At 33.3% G+C, this 24348-nt stretch overlaps 2 protein-coding genes across 2 annotated transcripts; both read left to right on the forward strand.

Moving 5' to 3' along the window:
- Positions 1-726: 726 nt before the first annotated feature.
- NAEGRDRAFT_74097 (uncharacterized protein) lies at positions 727-8799 on the forward strand (the record flags this gene model as incomplete). Its single annotated transcript, XM_002670896.1, has 7 exons — positions 727-882; positions 937-1216; positions 1257-2066; positions 2108-2238; positions 2282-2441; positions 2483-2592; positions 2632-8799. The coding sequence occupies 7 exons, from the start codon at positions 727-729 to the stop codon at positions 8797-8799; spliced, it is 7815 nt and encodes a 2604-aa protein (XP_002670942.1).
- A 1087-nt stretch (positions 8800-9886) lies between these two features.
- On the forward strand, positions 9887-23444 carry NAEGRDRAFT_53247 (uncharacterized protein; the record flags this gene model as incomplete). The annotated part of the gene is made up of 2 exons (XM_002670897.1): positions 9887-11129; positions 11179-23444. 2 exons carry the CDS (start codon positions 9887-9889, stop codon positions 23442-23444), a joined length of 13509 nt encoding a protein of 4502 aa, XP_002670943.1.
- Between the last annotated feature and the right edge of the window lie 904 nt (positions 23445-24348).

A 24348-nucleotide genomic window follows, 5' to 3' on the forward strand; every position in this document is an offset into this window, starting at 1 on the left:
TTTGGATATGATTTCCTTAACTGTAAGAATGTTCAATTCCACATCCGTCCGCAGTGCTAGCAACATTGCTTTGGTTGTATAAAACGACCCTTCTGGAATATTATTAAGGTTGCAATTATTAATATACTAAGGTGGGGTATTGTTAATCCTAGTTGAACCGTTGATGATTGTTTTGGAAGTCAGGTTATCAAACCAAATGACACTCTATTTAAGACATGATCGTTGAGCTTCAAGTTTGTGTTTTGGCCTTTGCTAATATTAATAACACTTATTGAAACATGTTGTGGACGCTGTTTGTTGCGTGGTTTTGACTATTAAAAAAGATCTAAAACAATACAAAAACAGCTTTTCCTTTTTTAAGTATTTTACTGTGGAGAAGCCATCACCAACAATACTGGTGGTGGTGGTGCACCACCTGCATTGTTTGTGGCATCTTGCTTGTAATATAGTGTTGGACAACTGTCCGCTATTCATCTCAACAGTGCCTTAAATCACACACTTAATACTTGGTACCAATAATTTCAAACAATAAAAATTCTTCGTGTGATGATGACGGTGACGGTACTGAGAGGAGTTAAGGGTGCAATCAATACTAACAGCGCAATATGGCACCACCCATGGAAATATTTAAAAATCATATTGCTTTGTATTTATTGGGTAGTAATTTTAAATAGTAATCATCATGTACAATGTACAGCAACATACAAATCGAAGGTAATTGTGGGAATGACATCATTGAGTCCTTTGAACAATGTGTCAATCTCAAGTAATTATGTGATTCCCGGAAATATTTATTTAGATAGTACTGCTGGAGTAATGTACACGACCGAAGATGCAAAAATTAGAAAGATTACTCTTTCATCGGGTATTATTTCAACACTTGTAGGTTTTCTAGAAGTTTTTAATGGTTGTTAATTTATGTGTAAAAAACAAAAGGTTGGAAGTGGTAGATTTGGAACAACATATACAACTGATCCTACGACGACTCAAATGCATATGCCAAAAAGCTTAACACTATGGAAAACACACTTAATTTGGATTGATGGATATGTGAGAATTAGAAAATTGGATTCATCCACTAATCAAGTTTCGGTAATTTTTGGTGCAGGAAATGGAAACTCTGACAATACTGTTACAAATCCTCTCTTGGTTCGATGTGGTTCTTCTTTGTCAATAACTGTAGATCCTTCAGATAATATTTATTTTGCAGATTTTGGTAAGTATTAATTCTTTGAAGTTACTTGACATTGGAAAAGATAATGTGATGGTAAGAAAAATTGACGGGACTACCAATGTAGCTAGTGTTTACAATTATTACCCTAGTGGTTTATTGGGTTATCCAGTTCAAATCAAATATTGTAATGGAGGCCTTTATGTATATGTAAATGATAACGTTAATTTCTATATTCAAAAATTGACGGAAAGTGATGGAACTGTTTATGCAAGCGTAGAGGTTGGAGGTGGTTCATCAAAAAGTACAGGTATTTCTGGAACTTCCTATCAAATGGATGCCACTAACTATGTTACCAAGATGGACTGTTACAATAATGAGCTTTATTGGAATGCGTACGATTATAGCATTAGAAAACTAACAACTGGTGGAATTGTGGAACAGGTTTTGGGAAATGGATATAGAGGTGAGTCAGAAGATGGAACCATTACATCATCTTCAATAATTGGTTACATTGAATACTTAACTATTGATCAGGCGAATGGTGATCTTTACTTTGCTGAAAATAATTACAACATTAGAAAACTTGTTGGAACTACTTTGTCTTCATTTTTGCATTATAGAAATGTATTGAATGAAGGAAATCCAAAAACTCTTCCATTAGTTACAAAGGCAATTGCTTTATACAGTGATGGAATTTATTTGGCTGAACCAAACAGTATTAAGTTTTACAATTTAACAAGTTCAACAATTAAGCATTTTGCGGGATATTTTTATCTTCCATATAACAACAAAGCCCCAATAGGATCTTTAAATATTGGAGGTTCTTATGTGACTGCTAGATATTCTAGCATTCTATCTATGACATGCACTCCAACAGGAGATATCTATTTGAGTGAGTATTATATGAATTTTCATTCAAAATTGATTTAATAGTTGATAATCATTATCCTGGATTTTTTATCAAATTACTGTCAAAGAGCACGGGTTTAGTTACAATAGTAGCTGGCACAGCTTCTGCATTAGAGTGTGTTAATGGAAATACTCCAACTGCTTGTGCTATTACTGTAAGTATTTTTCTCTCATTTATTGTTTCCAATTTTATTCTAGAATGCCAAAAATATACAATATTACAATGGTGAGGTCTATTTTGCAACAGATATCTACATTTACAAAATCAGCTCATCAACTGGAAAGATTGAGATTGTTTTAGGAGGCGGTACTTTCACTTCTGATGGTGCATCTTCATCAGCAAATATTGCAACGCTTGGTACGTTAATTGTCATTCTCTTTCATTTAATTCTTTTATAGGTGCTTTTACGATACGACCATCAGATGGAAAGATATATTACTTTCAACAAATCGGTTTTACGTTTTATCTCAAAGTTTTCTCTACTTCAACAGTTACAACACTTTTTACTGTAAGTGTTGATTGAACTATTTAATCTAACTTAATTAAGACCTCTTCTGTTCCTCTTGTCCCATTCAGTCTTTATGTAAACGACAACGGTTATGTGTACTACACTGATAGTATGACTAATACTGTTAAACTTTTCACACCTACAACAGCTAATGCTAACACTGGTACACTTACGTCATATGCTGGTAATAGTTTTGGAACATATAATGATGGAGAAACTCTGGCTAATACCAAGTTCACTACACTTGTAGGTTTGACTTTTTCCAACGATAACAACTTGATGTTTGTTGCAGACGATAAACTCAGAATAATTTACAAGGAGTGTGATGCAAATTATGGTGGAGATTATTGTAATCTACCCTATTGTTACTCGATTAGATCTGATGACTCCACTGTTTGTAATTCTAATGGAAATTGTACAGATGTTAACAATTGTTTGTGTTCAAATGGTTTCTCAGGTGCTAATTGTTCTTCTTGGACTTGTAATGGATATTCAAATTCTCTTACAACTGGCTGTTCTTATCATGGTACTTGTACATCATATAACACTTGTAATTGCTCATCTAATTATTATGGATCTAATTGCTCAATTACAACATGTAATGATATTTATTCTAATTCAAGTGAAGTTTGTTTAGGAAGAGGTATATGTGCTCAAGTAGACGATTGCCATTGTGAATTTGGTTTTACAGGCAATAATTGCCAAAATTACAACTGCTCTGGAATTGCTTTTGACAATTCCAGTGTCTGCTCTTCCAGAGGATTGTGTTTATCTCCAAATAATTGTTCTTGTCAAAGTGGGTTTTTTGGAAATGAGTGTCAACACTATAATTGTTATGGAATTCTCGCTAATTCGTCTCAAGTTTGTTCCTCAAGTGGTGTATGTTCATCTCCAAATAATTGCACCTGTAATGATGGTTACACTGGTGATGAATGTCACTTGACTTCCTGTTATGGCGTTTCTTCCAATAATTCAAAGGTTTGTTCAGGTCATGGAGGTTGCAGCTTTTATAATAATTGTATCTGTGAAAGTGGATATTTTGGAAATGATTGCTTCTTCTATAATTGTTTTGGTATTCTGAATACCAATAGTTCAGTATGTTCTGGAAATGGTAACTGTACAATGCATGATACATGTGAGTGCAAAGAGAGTTTCACTGGATTAAGTTGTAATGTTACAATACCACAAAATAGTCCAATTATTAGTAATATTTCTTTTGGTAACATTACTTTTAATAATACTTCTATGAATGAAACATCTTACTTTAACGAAACTCTCATGAGCAACATATCAATGACTAATGGCAGTTCAAATTATATTTCTTTGAGTAATAATACTGTAAATACCACTTCCTTAAATGATACAGAGTACTTTAATGAAACCAAAATGAACCCTAGCAACATATCAATAACCAACAGTAGTTTAAACTATACTTCTTTAAATGATACTGCAAATTTCAATGAAACCAAAATGAACAATGACTCTTCTCATAACTCAACTTCTAACACTAATGAAACGGATGTAAATTCTCCCCTCCTTCAACAAAATACATCCACTATCAACAATACCATTCTTAACAATAACGTCTCTGCTGAGTCCTCCCAAATTTATTTACTGGTTTCGTGTTTTGGTATTCTGAATACCAATAGTTCTGTCTGCTCAGGAAATGGTAATTGTTCAATGAATGATACATGTGAGTGCAAAGAGAGTTTCACTGGATTAAGTTGTAATGTTACAATACCACAAAATAGTCCAATTATTAGTAATATTTCTTTTGGTAACATTACTTTTAATAATACTTCTATGAATGAAACATCTTACTTTAACGAAACTATAATGAGCAACATATCAATGACTAATGGCAGTTCAAATTATACTTCCGAAAACTCAACTTTCACCGTTAACGAAACAGATGTAAATTCGTCTCCACAAAATACGTCAACAATCATCAACAACACCAACCCAACAACTTCTAACACATCTTCTGTTATGCAAAACAGCACATGCTATGGAACCAATTCTACTCTGGTCTGTAGTGGAAATGGAAAATGTTTAACTAACCAACAGTGCTCTTGTGACTATGGATACGCAGGTGATGTATGTGAATTGAATACGTGTTTTGGAATTCCTTCTTCTGATAGAGTATGTAATGGAAGAGGTGTTTGTTCAAATATCAATACTTGTGAATGTTTTTCTAGAATTGGAGTCAAGATTATGGGAGATGAATGTGAAACTTTGCTTTGCAGAGGAGTTTATAATGGTGTGGGGTATTTCTTTTCAGATATAGACTCAAGAGTTTGTTCAAACCATGGAAAGTGCTTTATTGATTTAAATAATTCTTCAGGCTGTTTTTGTGATTATGGTTATTATGGAGATTCGTGCAATAAGTATGATTGTTTCTCGGAGTCAAGCACTAGTGAAAATGTTTGCTCTGGACATGGAACATGTGAAAGTCCTGATACTTGTCAATGCTTAAATGATGACACAAATGGACATTTTGCAGGACCAAACTGTAATACATGTCATTCGGCATTTTCTGGATCATCTTGTAAAGACAAGACATGTACTGCTTCAACATGTTTGAATGGAGGTTCATGTGGAAATGAAAACCAGTGTGTTTGTACCAGTAATTTTACAGGACTGATTTGTGAGGATTGTAAATTAGACCATTATGGGTTAAATTGTAATGTCTATTGTAATTATGAAACTACGTGTAATGGACATGGATTTTGTGATATGTTGAATGGAACCTGTTTATGCTTTTCAAGCAGAGAAAATGGATATTGGAATGGAACAAGTTGTAATTCATGCCTTGTAGACTATTATGGCAGTGATTGTTTAACTCGTTTTGATTCCTTCAATTCAACTTATTCTTCAGCATTATTTGGACAAATTTCAAAATATTTTGATGGAATATCATTCAAGTTATTTGGGCCTTCTTATTCACATAACAGCATTTCATGTTCCAAATTAATTCACCCCAATGATTTTTCACTATTTGGTGTAGAACCAAAATGTTATTGGACAGATAAATTGAATGGTGTATTCAAAATAGAATTTGATAATGATTTTACATTTGACATCACTAAGGTATTGAGTATCCGATTGAATACAAATGTATTCTCCAATACCTTGATTGATTATGGGTACATTAGAATGTATTTGATTCTGTCTGACAATATTCAAGCACCAACAGCAAATATCAAAACCTCAAAAAAACTTTATTCCACGTCTGAGAATATTTATCTTAGTGCTAGTAACAGTTTTTCAGGAGATAAGAAAGGATTAGAATATTATTGGAGTATTAATGGACAAAATGTACCAATGAATGTTTTACAATCAACAATGTCAACAAAGGATCAAATTCTAAAAATTGAAAAAGATCAATTAACCAGTGGAACTTTCGTTATTTCATTATTTGTCAAAAGCCAAGTAAGCAAATTGTCGAGCTCAACTGAGTCAATCACTATTCAAGTTCAAGATGTTGAATTTCCCTCTGTTGTAATTTTAAATAAGGAAATTTCAGTGAAATCAATAGACAAATATATAACAATCAAAAAGACAACCTCTATTCCAATATCTTTGAAAGAAAAGGAAATGAAAATAGAATGGCAACAAATAGAAGGACCAACATCCATCAAATTCAAAAAAGACTCTTACAATAATTTAGTTATTGAACAATTATCAATTGGAAAATGGAAATATGTTTTCAAAGTTTCAATATTTGTTGTTGAAAATCCAACATTAACCTCTAACGACTTCGTTGTAATCAATGCAGATCAACCAAAACTTTCACTATCATTATCATTGAAACAATCAACAAGAATATCTAATTCTATTCAGGTGAATTTTCAAGATCCTGAAAACAATTTAGATGAATACGAGCGTTGGAAGTGGACATGTATTGATGTTGCCACGGTTGGATATTGTGGTGATACAATTTATCAAAATCTTGCTTTGAATTCAAAGAATCGCTCCACAATTATTAATCTTTCACAACAAGATTTTCCATCCTATGTCATGAGCCCAACACTTACATTGTTCATTATGAAGGGAGATAGAAGCGTTTATAGCTCGTTAAATTTAAATATTCAACATTCACCTCCAATAATCAGTGTTATTAGTATTTCACCAAATTTGAGAAATATTGTAACCAATGATGATAAAATATCAATTGAAATGAAACATCAAGATCAAGATCCCTCCAATTCATCACTCGTAATTAAAACTCAATGGAAAATTGATAACTTTTTGGTATCTGAAAGTAATACCAAAAAAGTGAATGGAAATGAATTTGAAACAACTAGCTCCACAATCACAACACCTTTTAAGCATCTTAAGAGTTTAAATAAGAATAAGTATAGCTCGTTAGTTATTGACTCAAAAGAACTAGAAGAAGGAACTGATCATTCAATTGAGGTCAAAGTTTCCTTTGTGGATAGTTATACCAATCAAGAAATGGCCGCCACTTCAAATGTGAACAGTTTCACAAAAGCCTTACCTCCAAGAAAGTGTCCATGTACCATTTCACCAACAACTGGTGTTTCAATGAAGACTGATTTTACATTCAGTTGTGATAATTGTCAGAATGAAGATAATACAATTGAAATCAAACAAGGATACATTGATCAAGAAACTGGAATTAAGGTTTATTTACCATTGTCATTGGATGGTTCCGTTAACATTCCATCTTCCTCTTCTGCTACATCTTCTACCAAAAGAAGATTGGATGATCATTCTGTTCAATTATTTGTTGAACTGGGTGACAAATCAACAGGAGAATCCAGAGTAATGTATTCGAATATCACTGTACTACCTCCAAGCCCACCACATCCAACTTTATCTGAAATTTTAAATCTTGTTTCAAATCAAACAAGTAAGATCATGTCTACTTCAATTCAAGATGGTAATACAGCAGTTAGTATTGCAGATACTCTTACTTGTATTGTGTCAACAAGTCAATTATTACAAACACTACCAAGTACTGATAAGGAAACAAGTACTGTCACTCAAGTTCAATCTAAATTATTAGATACATTATCTAGTTCATTGCAAACAACTGGATCTGATAGTGTTTCAAGTTCCACAACGTCAATGGCCGTTCTAGCACTGCATTCCGTTGTGAAGAACGAACAAGTAATTGAAAAACCAGTTATTCAAAAATCAATTACCATTCTAAATAATGTTATTCAATTGACACTTAAAAGTAAGGTTGATATTTTCACACAAACATCAAAACCGCTATTAGCAATTGTTGGAAAGTTAAGTGACCAAGTTGCTAAATTTACCCACTTGAAAGAGGAATTTATAAGATACGAGGAAATAGCATCAACGGCTGAGATGATAACCCTGTCCTATGTTTCTGTTCAACCAGTGAGTGGTGATCCAGCAGCAATTCATGAGAGTGTTGTTAATGCCAAGGCTGACAAAATGTACTTGACTGATTTTTCAAATGTAATTATATCATCAGCGCCAACAAGCAATTCTAAAAAGAGAGTGAATATTTATCAATCTTTTGTGAATATTCCACCAATGAAAGTTACAGAAAGTAATGAATTTGCAGAATTGACCTATTCCTACATTGTTAAAGAGCATGTTCCATCGATTTATCAAAAAATTTTACAACAAGAATCAAATAACTCTACCAATGGAACAAGGTTTGATGTAATTTCATCTGTGAGTGCTTCATTAGCAATTTCATCTCCTCATGCTCACATGATTGAATTTTCTCAAAATTTGACAATTTATATTCATGTCAATGATGAAGATTTCTCCACAGCGTCATTGACAGAATATGCATGTGTATTAGTCAATTCAAATTTGGAAAGCGATTTTGAAAATTGTACCATTTCAGGACGTGACAAGGCAACTGAGTCAATTGCTTGTAATTGTCGATTCATTGATCTACATGTTTCTAATGTAATAATTCTCAAAAACAATAAGCAAAAAATAGTACTACAGAACAAACAAGAAGAAGGTCTAGATGATGATGTGTTGGTGATTATAATTGTTGCAATTGTTTCATGTGTTGGATTGTCTATTCTGTCAATTTCAATGGTAATGGGAATTTTTGCTTGTTATATGAAGAAGAAATCTAAAAAGATTTATCCTTACGAAAGAAAGGAATTAATTTCACACAATATTGAACAACCTACCAAACCTTATGATAATTCATTGATTTCAACATCTTCCATTTCTTTACTTTAGATTATTCCAATCATCAAGATGTATGTAACATTGCAAATTAATAAAAACAAAATTGAGAACAAGTAATTATACTAATGGATACTAAAGCTCAGGGACTGTTTCACCTTTAAGGTGATTCAGTCTTGAGACCTGCATTAATGGATATAAATCTTTATTAGCAGGTCCCGAGAATAATAAATATGGCTCTTATAAAAAAACTTATGTTGTGTCTATTAATAATTATCGCACGATGAGCTGTGCCAATTTTATTCCTTTCCATTAATAGGATATTTCTCAAGATTTCAAAATCTCGAATACACCATAAAACAGCAAACAATGAATAGAGTACCGACTATGTATTGCTTACATCCTACCTATATACTTTTCATCATAGGAGACAATGTAGGTGATGTGAAATTTAATTAAAATCAGAAATATCAAAATCTTCATGATTTCAACGAAACACGACGAAATAATTGGCACGGTACATCTACAATAGTACTAATAAAAGTTTATTAATGTTTCAAGATGATTGACTGTGTACTTTTGGCATGAATCATGATTGGTGACCATGAATAACCCGAAGTTGACAAAAACACAAAATGATGAAAATTGAAAGTTTTCCAAATTATCATGTGAATCTGGCAGTGATGATGATTTTAGTGAAAATATTGAATTTCACTAAAATATTACTATTATCAGATTTATTTCCACAAATATTACTATTATAATGATGATAAATAACAATGATGATGGTTGGTAGTTGTTCCGATGATCATGTACCAACTTGGATTTTTCCAAATAATAAAATTATGAAGGAAAAATAAAATTATTTCCAAATCATGATGAAAGATTAAATTCCAAAAATTACTATTAATACTATTATTTAAATCATGATGAGATGATGTGGTGAAATTCTTGGAGTTAATAGATGTGAAACTACTCCAAAAATCAATAGAGTTGTGATGTACCTGATCAACATATTTTTAAAAAAAATAGAGACAGTTGACAAAACAAAAAAACAACAACAAGCTCATCACCACCTGCTAAATAATTATTTATGATGAAGACCTCCATTTGCTTCCCATTACTACATTCAAACCACAACATGGCTGTACATTATAGTAAAGGTTCATGTTCAACTACTACTTTGTTGCTAGAAGAACAAGATGTGGCTGAAGGTGTTGAACGCCTGTCTCCTCTTGTTCTAAACCTTCGGCTCGACTTCATGCCACCAGTGTTGATTAATAACATTTACTGTCCAAATATAAAGTGGTGTACTTTGTCAGGAGCGTATGGACTGAAAAGGAAATGCAGAATCGAGATAATGTTTATATTATATAAACTGAACCTTAAAAAAATGGCCACGTTCATTCAAGAAAAACAAATGGCTGTTTCTAAGGGTGCACAAAAATCATCAATAATTTCAACCATGATGATGATAATTTTTGTATGCCTATTATTTCTCGCTAACTCGATAAGGGGAATTGACTTTGAGGTTGCGCCTTATTACAAAGTAACAACTTTATTGAGAGAAGCCGATAAAGTTGAGTGTGTTCGTTTTGGTCCGAAGGGTATATATTATTCCAAGCCATACCAAATAGTTTTATACTCTTTGGACAGTTCTTCAATGTATGTAACTCAAGGAGCTGGCAATTTTGGCACTGGAGAAAGAGGCGACACTAATGGTGCTAGATACTGGCGTGATATTACAGGAACATATTCATTAAAATCCAAGATTGATTACCCTTACAAGTTTGCCTTCCATGCTGGAAGATCCAAAACTTACTTTGCACTGGCTAATCATCAAGTAAAGCTAGACACTGACGATGTTATTTCTCCATTCATTGGTAAACCAAATGTAACAGGTAATGCGGAAGGAGATCCTACTTCTGAGTGTCTGTTGAATGATCCTCAAGGAGTTGACGTTTCATTTGATGGTGATTTTGTGTATGTGGCTGATACTGGTAACAATCTTATCAAGTATACTTCATACAAAGATGGTGTATTCGTCATTAGTAATCTTGCTGGTACTGGTAACACAACAAGTTTAGTTGACGGTGTCAATGCTTTACAGGTTGACCTTAATAGACCTGTTTCTGTAAGGTTTTCCAAAAAAACAGGTGAGATTTATATTGCAGAAAAGGGAAATCATGTTATTAGAAAAGTTAGAAAAGACAATATTGCTTCTGTAGCGGTTGGTTCAATTGGTATCTCAGGTTATAACGGAGATTTTAAGAGTTCTTTGGATTCATTTTTGAGTGAACCAAGTGATATTGCGATTTCCACTAGTGGTGTTATATATATTGCTGATTCTGGTAATAATCGAGTCAGAAAAGTTTATCAAAATGGTATGTTGGTTTTCCTCTATTCAGTTTTTACCTTGGGAATGATATATAGGAACAATAACAACTGTATGCGGAAATGGAATGAACATGTATGGAGGCGATTCACTTGATTCTAGAAGAACAGCAATAGGAGGTGTAAATTCTGTTGATGTTAATGAAAATGGAGAATTAGTTATTTCTCACATGAATTATATTCGTAAATTGACTCCTATTTGTTATAATGGTTATGTATTCAATTCTGAAACTCATTTGTGTAATCCGTATTTCCAGTGTTTTGGAAAGAAACATACTGAACCATATGTGTGCTCTGGAAGAGGATCTTGTATTAACCATAATTGTATTTGCAAAGAAGGATTTGAAGGAGAAAAATGTGAAACTATATCAAAGGTTTTCAATGTGAAACGATTGTTGGTTTCTGGAGAAGTAACAAATCTACCACCATCAATTTTAGCAGCAAATATGAAACATCTTCAAGTGAGCAATACTGGCGACATGATTGTCCTTACACAAGATGGAATCCTTGGAAGACTTGTTGGAAACTCACTGGTTAAAGTTTCTCAATCTAGTCTGGCATTGTTCTACCTGGAAGAAGATGGTTCAATACTTACAACATCTACTACTTCAATTATCAAGATTGGTATTGATGGAGCTATATTATCTCTTGTAAAAACAACTAATTTCTATGATGTAGATGGCGTCTCACCAACAAATATTAATATTGGCGCATTTAGTTGTATTACACAAGATCAAGTTTCAAAAGTCTACTATGTTACAGAATATTACTCAAATGTTTTTGCAAAAGTTGAAAATGGGAAGTTAGCTTTACTGATTAGTAATACAAAAGGATTTGCAGATGGCTTAAAAAATGTTGCCAGATCTACCTCTCCTAAATTTGTTTATGCATATGGAGGCACAGTCATATTTTCAGATTATAACAGAATAAGAATGTGGAAAGATTACACAACCACAACAATTGCAGGTAATGGTATCGAAGGATACAACGGAAATAATGTACCAAAATTGGCCTGTTCTTTTGGTGAAATTGTTGGGTTTCATGTAGTTAGAAAATCAGCAACAGTGTTTTGGATTTACGTTTCTGACAGTTATTCTAGAACAATCAGATTAATCAAAACCAATGAAAATAATGTAACTATAATTGCTGGATCCCCTGGGACCGGCAAATACATGAATTTTGAGGATAACCCCAAGAAGGCCATTTTTTCATTACCTATTGGTTTATCGATGGTCAATGACACTTTATATTTCATTGACCAAGGAAGTAGTAGAATTATGAGTCTTTCACCTGATGGTACTAAACTGACAACCATTGCAGGCGGAAGAGGTGTTTTAAACGTTGGAGAAAATCTAGACCAACGGTTTTCTTATTTTGGTCCATCCCCTACAGGAATTTATCTTAAAGAATCACCAACAAGGGAATTATTAATTAGTGATAGTAATATTGGCAGAATAAGAAAAAGCATTTTTGAAAACAATCTTTGGGGTAATGTGACTACACTTGCTGGTACTTCAACCAGTGAATTGCCAGTTGATAAAGGAATGGATGGTGACTGTTTAACTTGCGCCTTCCTAAGACCTTCAAAAATACGATTCGGGGGAAATGAAACTCTACTTGTATCAGAATCGATTAATACTGTCAAACTTATCAATGTTGGGCAGGGATCAGTTAGAACACTTGTTGGAACTCCTTACACTAATCCTCTACAAAATCCATCTCTTGTAACTGTCAATACGTCAGCAATAGGATTCCAGATAGATGGGTTACGGGATGCTATTCTTGTTGGAGATGAACTGGTTTTTGCTGAAAAATCCAGAATTCTTAAGGTCAATTCACAAGGTTTAATAGAAATTGTTGCTGGTGATGGAAATGGTTATTCATGTAATTTTGGTAATTACATGTCGGCCAAAATGGCAAAGTTTGGCAATAATGCTGTGGGAACAAAATTGGTAACCTCTCTCGATTATTACGATGGAGAGATTTATATTTTAGAAGAATACGCTCTCAGAAAAGTTAATTCCAAAGGAATAATGATACCAATAATTAGTGGGCAAGGAACAACGTCTTGGTCGAATGGAGTTAGAAAATTGCCATTACAAGATGCATCAATTCCTGCATGTAGTTTTATGAAAGTTGTTAATGAAAATGAGATTTATATTCTCAGTACTGCAGGACAGTTGTATATTGTAAGAAATGGAACTGTTGAGAGACCTATTATAACTAAAGATTTATCTTTTATGGGCCCAGTATATTCCCAATTCTATAGCACAAGCGATGGAGAATTTTACATGTTGACTGCAAATACGGTTGAATTAGGTAAAATGAGTTGTCCTTCATTTTCCAAACAAAATGAAAATGATACATGTGAAAATATGATAACTTGTTTTGGTTTAAAGTCAACAGATCAAAATGTTTGTTCAACGAATGGTAAATGTTCAGCTTTGGATACATGTATCTGTAATTTTGGTTGGAGTGGTGTTAAATGTAATGAATCAACTGCTCAATTGGTGATTCAAAGCCTGAACCCAAACAGAGTTACCACTGATGATGGACTTGATATTGGTTTCAAAACCTCCTCTTCTCCATTGACAAATTTAAAAGTTGATACAAAAACAGGAATTGTTTATTTGCTTTCTGGAGGAAAAACCATTTCTCTCAACGGCAAAACAAATGATTGGGTTAGATCCAGTGATACAACATCAAAATCTATGATTATTTCTAAAACAACAGGTTACTTCTATTTTTTAAGAGAATCTTGCATCTACCAAAGGGGAGCAACTCCTTATCCATATTATTATTCTGGAAATTGCTACACTAAGGGTTCAGTTCTTGGAACTATTTCAACCGCATCATATAACAACTTGGAAGATGGTGACTCTGGGGAGGATGGTAGTTTGTATATAGTTGATAGTGGAAATCACGTTGTAAGATTAATATCAGAAGGAGTAATGTCAACCTTTTGTGGTAGTTTTGGTGTTTCTGGTTTATTTATCAACTCTAATTCCTCAACCAAAACTTTTTTGAAATCACCAAGGGCCATCAAAGTCACCTCAAACGGGGTTTACATTGCTGATAGTGGAAATTACAGAATTCTTTTTATTGATAAATCTGGACATGTCCAAAAAATTGCAGGGTCATCAAATGGTACATCAAATGGGGATGGAAAAGCAACTCTGACAAATATTTTCCCTTCTAATTCATTGGATTATTCAGAGAGTCGCCAAGAACTGTACTTTATAGATAATAATAGAGATGAGATGAATTCAGGGAGTGTAAAAGTAAGAAAGATTACCAAAGATGGATATGTTGAAACGTTGTTTGGTTATTACGAGAGGGATCCATATTCAAACTTAACAGTTCCAATGACCATCACACTGGAAAAGGATACCAGTTTCTATGCAGCAAATTCTTTGGCTGTTTCAGGTGATTACTTGTATTTAACATTTGATTCTGTGAAATTGATTGCAAAAGTTTCACTTTCCACAAATACCTTGTATGTGGTTTCCAAAATAGGTTCAGTCCTGAATGGTGATGGCTTTCATGTCGGTTTTACCACCTTCCAACACCCAAGTGCACCATATTTCCATAGTATTACTCGTACTTTGTATTGGGTTGAAATGTCCTCAATAAGAATGATGAGAGATAACAAAGTTTACACCGTGGTTGGCCTTAATTCAAACATTCCTTCCTTTGGAAAGATGAAACCATTGTGGAAAGATATTTCTCCAAAAGGAATTGCACTTTCATCAACTGGAGAGTTATATTTTTCTGATGGACAGCATGTCATTTATAAGATTCTAAATTCAAGATCTGATATTGAAATTGTTTGGGGAAAGAAAGGTGTTTATGGAAGTGCTGACACTCTTCTAGAAAATCCAACTGCTATTTTTATTAATTCCAAAGATGAACTGTATATTGCTGATTCATACAGAATAATCAAGTTTGACATCACCTCCAAGAAAATTACTAAAATAGTGAGTAAGAGTGATGTATATTTTGGTATATGTTCATCAGTGATAGAACTTTCAACAGGAGAAATAGTCTATGTGGATTCTTATTTTAAAAAAGTTAGAATGATTCTCAACAATGGTACAAATATTATAATCGCTGGTGGTGGTTTAAAAACAGGTGTTTCGAATGGTGATCTTGCAACAAAACTACTTTTCACCACTCCTGTTTCAGTTCAAGAAATCAACACAGGAGTATTACTTTTGCTGGAGCAAAACTCTTTGATCAAGATGACTTGGTCTCCATCTAGAAATGGTTATATTTGTTCAATAATTGCTGGAAAGGGCTTATATAGTATGACTGCCTCAGGAAATGGTGGTCTTGCGATAAATGCTGTTATCTATAATTTTGCTATGAGTTACAATACATTTACGAAAGAGGTTTATCTTCTTGACAATGTTGAGTCAAGAATTATCACTCCGTACTGTCCAGAAGGGTTCACTTTTAATATTTCAAATGAGACATGTCAGCCAGTTGATATGTGTTTTGGTTTTAATTCAAATGACAACAGAGCGTGTTCTGGAAGAGGTGAGTGCGTTGGTCTTGATGCATGTAATTGTTTTGGAGGTTACAGTGGAATCAAGTGTGAAATAATGTGTCACAAAACATGTGAAGGAACTGTTGTGGACGCATCATTCATGTTAACGGAATTCTCAACTGATTTTAGCAAACCTGGCAATTTGGTGGTAGATTCTGAGTACATTTATGTTTCTGATTCTGAAGACAATGTAGTTAAACGTTTTGATAAGGGTGGATATTCTTCAATTTATTGTGGAATTGAAGGACAAAGTGGCAACCAAGGAAATGGTTTACCAGGAACTGAAGCCACACTAAATTCACCTCTAGGTTTAAGTGTATACAATAATGAACTATTTATTGCTGATTTTAACAATAGTGTCATCAGAAAGGTTGACGCTTTTGGGTTTGTTGATGTTGCATTCAATACAACAGAAAAACCTCTCAACATTATTGCCAGGGGCGAAAACGTATTTTACTATACAGATTCCACTTCATTGTACATGATTAACCAATCAGTTATTAGTACCATTGCAACAGGATTTGATAGTCCTTATGGATTGTTCTATTATTCAAATACGTCCAACATGGAGGAAAGTTTACTAGTTGCAGATACCAATAATAACTCAATCAAGAAGGTATCTCTCTCTGATAGACAAGTTACCATAATTCTTTCTAATTTGAATTCTCCTAAAGGACTATTCATTGATTCTTTTGGTGATCTTTATATTGCTGACAGTGGATCAAACCAAATTTTAAAGTATTCAGGAGGTGTTTTGAAGGTAATTGCAGGAACATCCAATTCCTCAATGAATGGTACAGATGGTGCAATCAATTCACTTCAAGCAATTCTGCACTCTCCTAGTGATCTTATTGTAACAGATGAAGGAATTATTTATTTCACCGATTCACAAGGATATGCCGTGAAAACTCTCACTCCTGTTTGTGATAAAATTTCCATGTATGATCCAATTTTAAGAAAGTGTTTCCGACCTCTACTTTGTTTCAATTTTGGTATTGATGATAAGAGAGCTTGTAGCTCTAATGGTCAATGTGTTGCAGAGAATACCTGTAATTGTAATGATAATTGGGGAGGGGATGATTGTTCCATTCCATCATGTTTCAACATTTCTGCTTCAAGTACCACTACGGTTTGTTCTGGACATGGTTTGTGTATTGATCATAATACTTGTCGATGTGATACTGGTTGGTCTGGTGCTGACTGTTCAATTGCATCATGTTATGGTATCAAGGGTGATAACAGTTCAGTATGTTACGGAAATGGCCAGTGTGTCGGTTTTAATCAATGTTCTTGTAATAATGGATGGTCTGATTTCGATTGTTTGACACCTTCGTGCTTTGGCTTGACCTATGATTTGGATTCTTCATGTTCTGGAAATGGCAAATGTATTTCTAATGATACTTGTGAATGTTATTTAGGTTATCAAGGTCCTGATTGCTCTACAGTGTCAGTCGATCCATTCCAAGTATACAATCCAGTACTAACTGTTAAGACTATTGGTTCTTTGAACAAACCAAAAGGAGTTACAGTATCTTCGAGTGGTGATATTTATTTCAGCGATACTAGCAACAATAAGTTGAAGAAGATATTACAATCTGATTGGTCTGTATCTCTTATTGCTGGAACTGGTACTGGTTCGTTTTCAGGTGATGGATCTTCACCAACAGCAGCCACTATTAATAATCCTATTGGTTTGGATATTACAGAAAACGGAGAAGTTTATTTTGCTGATTCAAATAACAATAGAGTTAGAAAATGTAGTTATGATGGTAAATTAATCTCGACAGTGGTCCAAGTTACATCTCCTCAACAAGTCAAAATTGACGAATACAATAATCGATTGTGGATTGTTGCTTCTGGAGGAGTTTACATGTATGATTTGAATATTGCAAATATGACCCTTGTATACAGTAATGATCTCAATACTCCATTCGGAATTGATATTGGATATCAAGGTAAAATAGTGTACATTACAGACAAATCAAATCATGTTATTAGAAAGCTCGCAAAAAGAGGTAATTCATATGTTCAATCTATTTATTTTGGAAGTAAGGGAGTAACTGGAACCTACTCATCAACATCTAATATGAATAACCCAATGGGTATATCAGTAACTAATGGTAATAGTATTATATTTTCTGATTCCTCTAATCATGTAATTAAACTGATTTCTCATGGAGTTAACAAGACAACATCAGTTATTGTTGGTACTGGATCTTCATCAGGTTATTCAGCAACAGAAACTAAACCTCTTTCCATGGCTCTAAATACTCCCGGTGATGTATTTGTGAATGAGAAAGGAATTTATATTGCTGATACCAATGACAACGCCATTAGAATTATTAAGATTTCATGTCCATACACTAACTATGTTTTCAATTATTATACTTCCAAGTGTGAATTTGATACCAGAATTTCTTGTAATAAGATTTCATTTTCTTCACCAAATGTTTGTAATGGTAAAGGTGTTTGTTATGGAGTTGATAAATGCAACTGTACAAGTGGGTGGAATGGTACTTTTTGTGAAATACCTATTTGTTTTGGAGTGTCCAATCCAAAACTAGCTTGTAGTTCAAATGGTCAATGTATTTCTAACAATACTTGTTCCTGTAATGATGGTTGGTTTGGATCTATTTGTCAAAATCCATCTTGTTTTGGAATTTCATATAATGATTCAAATACCTGTTCTGGAAATGGTCAATGTATTGCAAATAATACTTGCTCGTGTGATAATTTTTACGAAGGCAAAAATTGTTCTCTTCCAAAATGTTTTGGTATTAATTCAGACAGCTCATTGGTTTGTAGTGGAAATGGTTTATGCGTTAGCCCAGATACATGTAATTGTACTAGCGGTTATTTTGGAAATGATTGTTTTTACACAAATTGTTTTGGAATATTGTCAGGAGAAACTACTGTATGTTCCTCAAAAGGAAACTGTACTGCTCCAAATACTTGTTTTTGTGAAAAAGGGTATTATGGGAATCAGTGTCAAAACTTTACTTGTTTTGGAATTGACTCATTCAGCCCCAATGCTTGCTCATCTCGTGGAAGTTGTATTGACATCGATAAATGTAAATGTGGAGATGATTTTTATGGTTCTAATTGCACAGGGTTTGATTGCTTTGGTTATCCATCAACTAATCCAAATACTTGTTCTGGTAAGGGTGATTGTTTAAATCCAAACACTTGTATCTGTAATGATGGTTATGCAGGTGAAAGGTGTGAAATTGCTCGTTGTTTTGGAGTTTATGGAAATGAATCAAACGTATGTGATTCACATGGTGAGTGTGTATCCTTAGATAACTGTACATGTACATCACTTCATCATTATGGAGATAATTGCGATAGATTTGATTGTTTTGGAATTGAGAGTAGCAATTCAAGTGTTTGCTCTTCCCATGGAAATTGTACTTTCCTTGATATTTGTAATTGTTCGAAAGGTTACGAAGGTTTATCATGTTCTGAATTCAATTGTTTTGGAAAAAAGCCAATCGCTTCTGATATTTGTTCTGGAAATGGCATTTGTACTGGTCCAAATATATGTAATTGCAAAGATGGGTATTTTGGAGATGATTGTCAGATAACCAATTGTTATGGAATTCATAGTAATGAGTCTAGTGTATGTTCATCAAATGGTAGATGTATTTCTTTAGATTCTTGCTCTTGCTCTTTTGGATATTATGGAGAGATGTGTCAAGAATATGATTGTTTTGGAATGAAACACTCAAATACAAGTGTTTGTTCACAACATGGAACATGTCATTCTCCAAATAATTGCACTTGTAATGATGGATATCATGGTGCAGACTGTGATAGATTCAATTGTTTTGGAGTTTCTTCTTTCAATAGTTCAGTATGTTCATCAAGAGGTTACTGCAAATTACCAAATGTCTGTTCTTGCACTGGAACTTTTTATGGTGAAAATTGTGAACAATATGACTGTTTTGGAATCAATTATCAAAACTCAAATGTTTGTTCCTCACACGGTAAATGTATTGGGGCTGATGCTTGTCAGTGTTATGATGGATATATATCTAGTAATTGTTCTGTTCCTCTTTGCTTTGGTATTTCAGCTCTTAACTCGTCAGTTTGTAGAGGACATGGTTATTGTACTTCACCTAATAAGTGTGACTGCATTTCGAATCAAGATACAAAGTTTGATGGACAGGAATGTCAAAATCATTTCTGTAAGGAATACGATGGAACCTTAATAAGGTTTAACAATAATTCAGTTTGTAGTGGTTCTGGAGTTTGTAAGTTAAATCGAGTCATGAAGAGAAGCGAATGTGTATGTAGTGAAAATTATGGAGGAGAGTCTTGTGAAATGCCAAAATGTTTCGGTATTTTACAAAATGAGACAAGTGCTTGTAACAACAATGGATTTTGTTCAAGTGTAGATACTTGTGAATGTCATCATAATGATTTTTTTGGATATTGGAAGGGTTCTAATTGTACACAATGCCAAGTTCCATATTCTGGATCCAAATGTAATGTTATTAAGGAGTGCAATGCTTCTGTCTGTCATAACAATGGTATTTGTGACGAGTACATGACTTGCATTTGTAATTCTAATCAAACACATGGTTTCTGGAATGCAGAATTTTGTAACGTTTGTCAAGAAGGTTATTATGGAAAGGAGTGTTCCACGCAAATGCTTGGCCCTCTTAAATTAAGTGGAGAGGCATCATCCATGACATTCAAGATGAATGCTCCAATTTCATTTTCAAAGACAAGTGTTAACTGTACAAGATTTTTGAGGGAAGATTCTTATGAAACTGTTGGAGGATTGCAATCTATTTGTTCTTGGAATAATAGTATGATGAAAGTGACATTTGGTGCTTCATTTGATGTTAAATCAGGTAGAATTATTTATTTGAATAGATTGGTCTTTGATGAGAGCGGATATGATTACGAACCGATCAAATTGGAATATCCAGATACACCAATCCTTCCTACTGCCATTGTCGAATCAAACAAATTAGTTGGATCTTGCGACAGTATTATAATTGATGGAAGTAAGAGTTACTCTCCTGATTCTAAACCTCTTTCATTTTCTTGGAAAGTTGTTAATTCTCCAAATATTAATAGTTTGCAACACATTGTACAATCACAAACAAGATCTATTCTTTCCATTGATAGTAGCAATTGCTCTACAGGTGTTCACATTTTCGAGCTGATTGTAAAGAGTTCTATATTAGAATTACAAAGTATTCCACTAACAATTTCCATCACTAAGGCAGAAATTCCTCTACCAACTATTTCCATAGATGCACAAGCCTCCCCTCTCACAACTTCAAAGTTACCATACAAGATAATGAAAAGTACTGTTTTGCCTGATTGTGCTCAATCTTTGAGTATGATATATAATTGGAAGCTGGTGAGCGGTAGAAACGATATTGTTTTTGAGATGGATCAATTTAATAATTTAGTAATTATCAATTACTTCCTGGAAGATTCAAGTTATGAATTTGAATGTAGTGTATTTGTGGAAGGACATGCAGAAAATATTATTACTTCAAAAGTTTCCTTTAGTACCAAGATTAGTCCTTTATCTTCTGAAATCAGACTTGTTGAATTATCAACCAATTATACTATTATTCAATTATTGTTCAGGGATCCAGAAATTGTTAATGAAGAGGTTAATGTTGAATGGGAGTGTATTGATTTGGACACCAAACTGAATTGTTCATCGTCACTTCTTTCCCATCTTTCAACTTTACCTCTTAACTCTGAATTTTTAATATCTGGAAGTTTGTTATCAAATTACAACAACATATCCTTGAAATCTACTATCAAGAAGGGAAAGAGAATTTCCAATAGTGAACTCGTAGTAACCATTCCTCAAAAAACACTCCCTCCAATTATTTCACCTGTTTATCTGTCGCCAAGTAATTTAGCTCTAGGATCGAGTATTAATCTTCAATTTGGTGTAACTATCGATGGAAGTGATGACATTAGTTCAGCTATTAGTAGAAAATGGACTCTCAACAATGTTGTTATTGAAAAATCAGATAGTATGAGACTGGATCCATCTGAATCCAACTCCTTAATATTAGCAACTAATTCTTTTACAGAAGGGGCCACATACAAGATTGATTTCAAAGTGACTGACCAAAGAAATAATCAATTTTCAATCTATTCCTATTCTTTTTCAATCAAGATTTCTCCAAAGTGTACATGTACAATTAGTCCATCATCTGGTTATGCTCTCCAAACTCTTTTTACATTTGCATGTACTGATTGTAAAAATAATCAAGGACCTTTATCGTTCGAATATGGCTTCATAGATAGTCGTTACCAAACTAGAGTAACCTTATCAAAGAGTTCTAAATATTCGGCCGTTCTCCCATCCTCTTATCAAGGAAATACATTGAATCTGTATGCTGTTGTTAGTGACTCTGTAAGTCAATCATCAAGTTATTTGAGTGCAGAAGTTCTTGTACCTGTCATTGGTTCACTAGCTGAAGCAAAGAAGAAACAACTTCAATGGAAAACAACAGGTTCCTCACTCAAAGATGGTGATTATATGAAGAGTGTGTATAGCAATGATGTTATGACAAGTACTTTCACAAAGATGATTGCCTCTTTACTATCAGCAAGATCTGTTTGTAACGGAAAAGGAGTTCTAAATAATGGAAAATGTCAATGTGATAATGGGTATTCTTCATTTGATTGTAGATATACCACTTCTGATTATGTATCCATTCAAGAGAGTGTATTTGATTTATCTAACGATTTTAAAGAAACATTTGGTGTTTATCTAGATTCCAAAGATATTCTAAGCGAAAAGTTTGTTGCCAATATTATTTTCGGACTTGAAACTTTGACAAATCGTTTTGATTTCTTGAATGAGACATCTTTTGACATTATCTTATCAATTGTTGATCATTTATTGGAAGAACACGAAAAGTATTCATCAGTTCAAACATCCAATGGTGTAGATACGCTCTTACTCGATATTTTGGATCATTTATATTCTTTTACAGAATATTATGAGATTAAGGAACAATTAATGAGCAAATTAATTGAAATTTCCCAAAGACTCTCTTCACTTGAATCAAGAAAAATATTGGTCGGCCAACCTCCTTTAATTCTTTCCAATCAATTACAAACTTCAATTACCAACAAACATTTTAGAGAGGAATATTCAGGACTAGTAATTAGATATAATAATTATTCTACTATACTACCAGAGTCTTTCTCAAAGCATCTATCCAATCAGCCAAAGAGAGTACCAGTTACTTACAGTTGGTTTGCTCTTAAAGATCTTTCACAATTCATATTACCAGGAAATGCATCAAGAATTATCTCAAAATATGTTGTGAAATTCACATTGGAAAAGGTTAAATATTTGGAATTATTGAAAGAACCTGTGAAATTTGAAATACCACTCATTGAACCAATAGACATGAATTCTAATAAGTATTCCTGTATTGACTTTTCCAACATGACAATGCCAGTGGAAAGTGAGTGCCAATTTAAAGTGGAAAATGGAATAGCCTCTTGTTCTTGCTTAAACTACTCAAGTACCGTTGGAATAACATTCTTTGAACGCAGTCGAAGAGCTCCATCAATTCTTGCAGTTAAAACTGCACCACTTTGGGAATTATTCTCTCTACTCACAATTCCATTTGCAATAATTTTGGTTGGTTGTGCATTCACAATTAAAACGATTTTTAACAGAAAAATCAGCCTTGACAATAATCAATTCGAATTGAGAAACGTGGACAGCATGATTGTGACGGAATCAGCTTAATAAATATTACTGTATTCTCAAACATTCGAAATGTTCAAAAATAAGGGGTGTATTCCAACAGTGTGACGTAGTGGATTTCCAGACCTCTTTTTCAGGGTAGTTCAACTCCAGCTATTTTGATATGAGCTGATGAAATACCTTCTATCTCAATTAATTTGTCAGATATTGAAGTAATAAATTGTACAGAGAGAGAATATATCACTGGGAATCTATCTTCTTCTAATGAATGTTTCTCATCCCTTATTCGTTGAATATAATAGTAAAGTATCACAAATATTAAAGAACAATAGTGAAAATTACAGGAAAAGATAATTATCTGGTGGATGAATGACATGCTATTCGTGATGTTTCAGTGAGAAGACAATATCCACATCATGAGAAAAACAATAAAAACATGAAAATATCAGATATCCATGAATTTCACAAACTATGCTATAAGACTCGAAATTATACATTTAATAACATAATAAACATTATGAATTGTTGTTTTATTGTTGTTTGATTTGTAATTGGGCTATGAAACTCTGGTAACATCAAATATCAGAACTTGGTAAATTGACAACATGAAAATCTGATAATAAATATGATGTTTATTATCTATTTAAATAGTAGTACTAAAAGACATGATTCAAGTTGGTGAAGTACATGCTGAGTTATGGTCCATGTACTTTTTCAAAATTCACATGTACCTATCCCTATCATAAATTGCCCAAAATTGATAAGAGAAAGTTCTCCTACCTACTATTGACCATTCCGAACAATACTATATTGACAGTTTTCCAACTTGTTCAGTAGATCCATCAGTGATGATGAATTTAGTGAAAATTTTGACATTTCACCAAAATTATATTACTAAAAATTAATTTCCACAAATACTATTATTATATTGATGGCAAATAACATT

Source organism: Naegleria gruberi (genome assembly GCF_000004985.1).
Source record: "Naegleria gruberi genomic scaffold NAEGRscaffold_66, whole genome shotgun sequence".
Lineage (NCBI taxonomy): Eukaryota > Heterolobosea > Eutetramitea > Acrasida > Naegleriidae > Naegleria > Naegleria gruberi.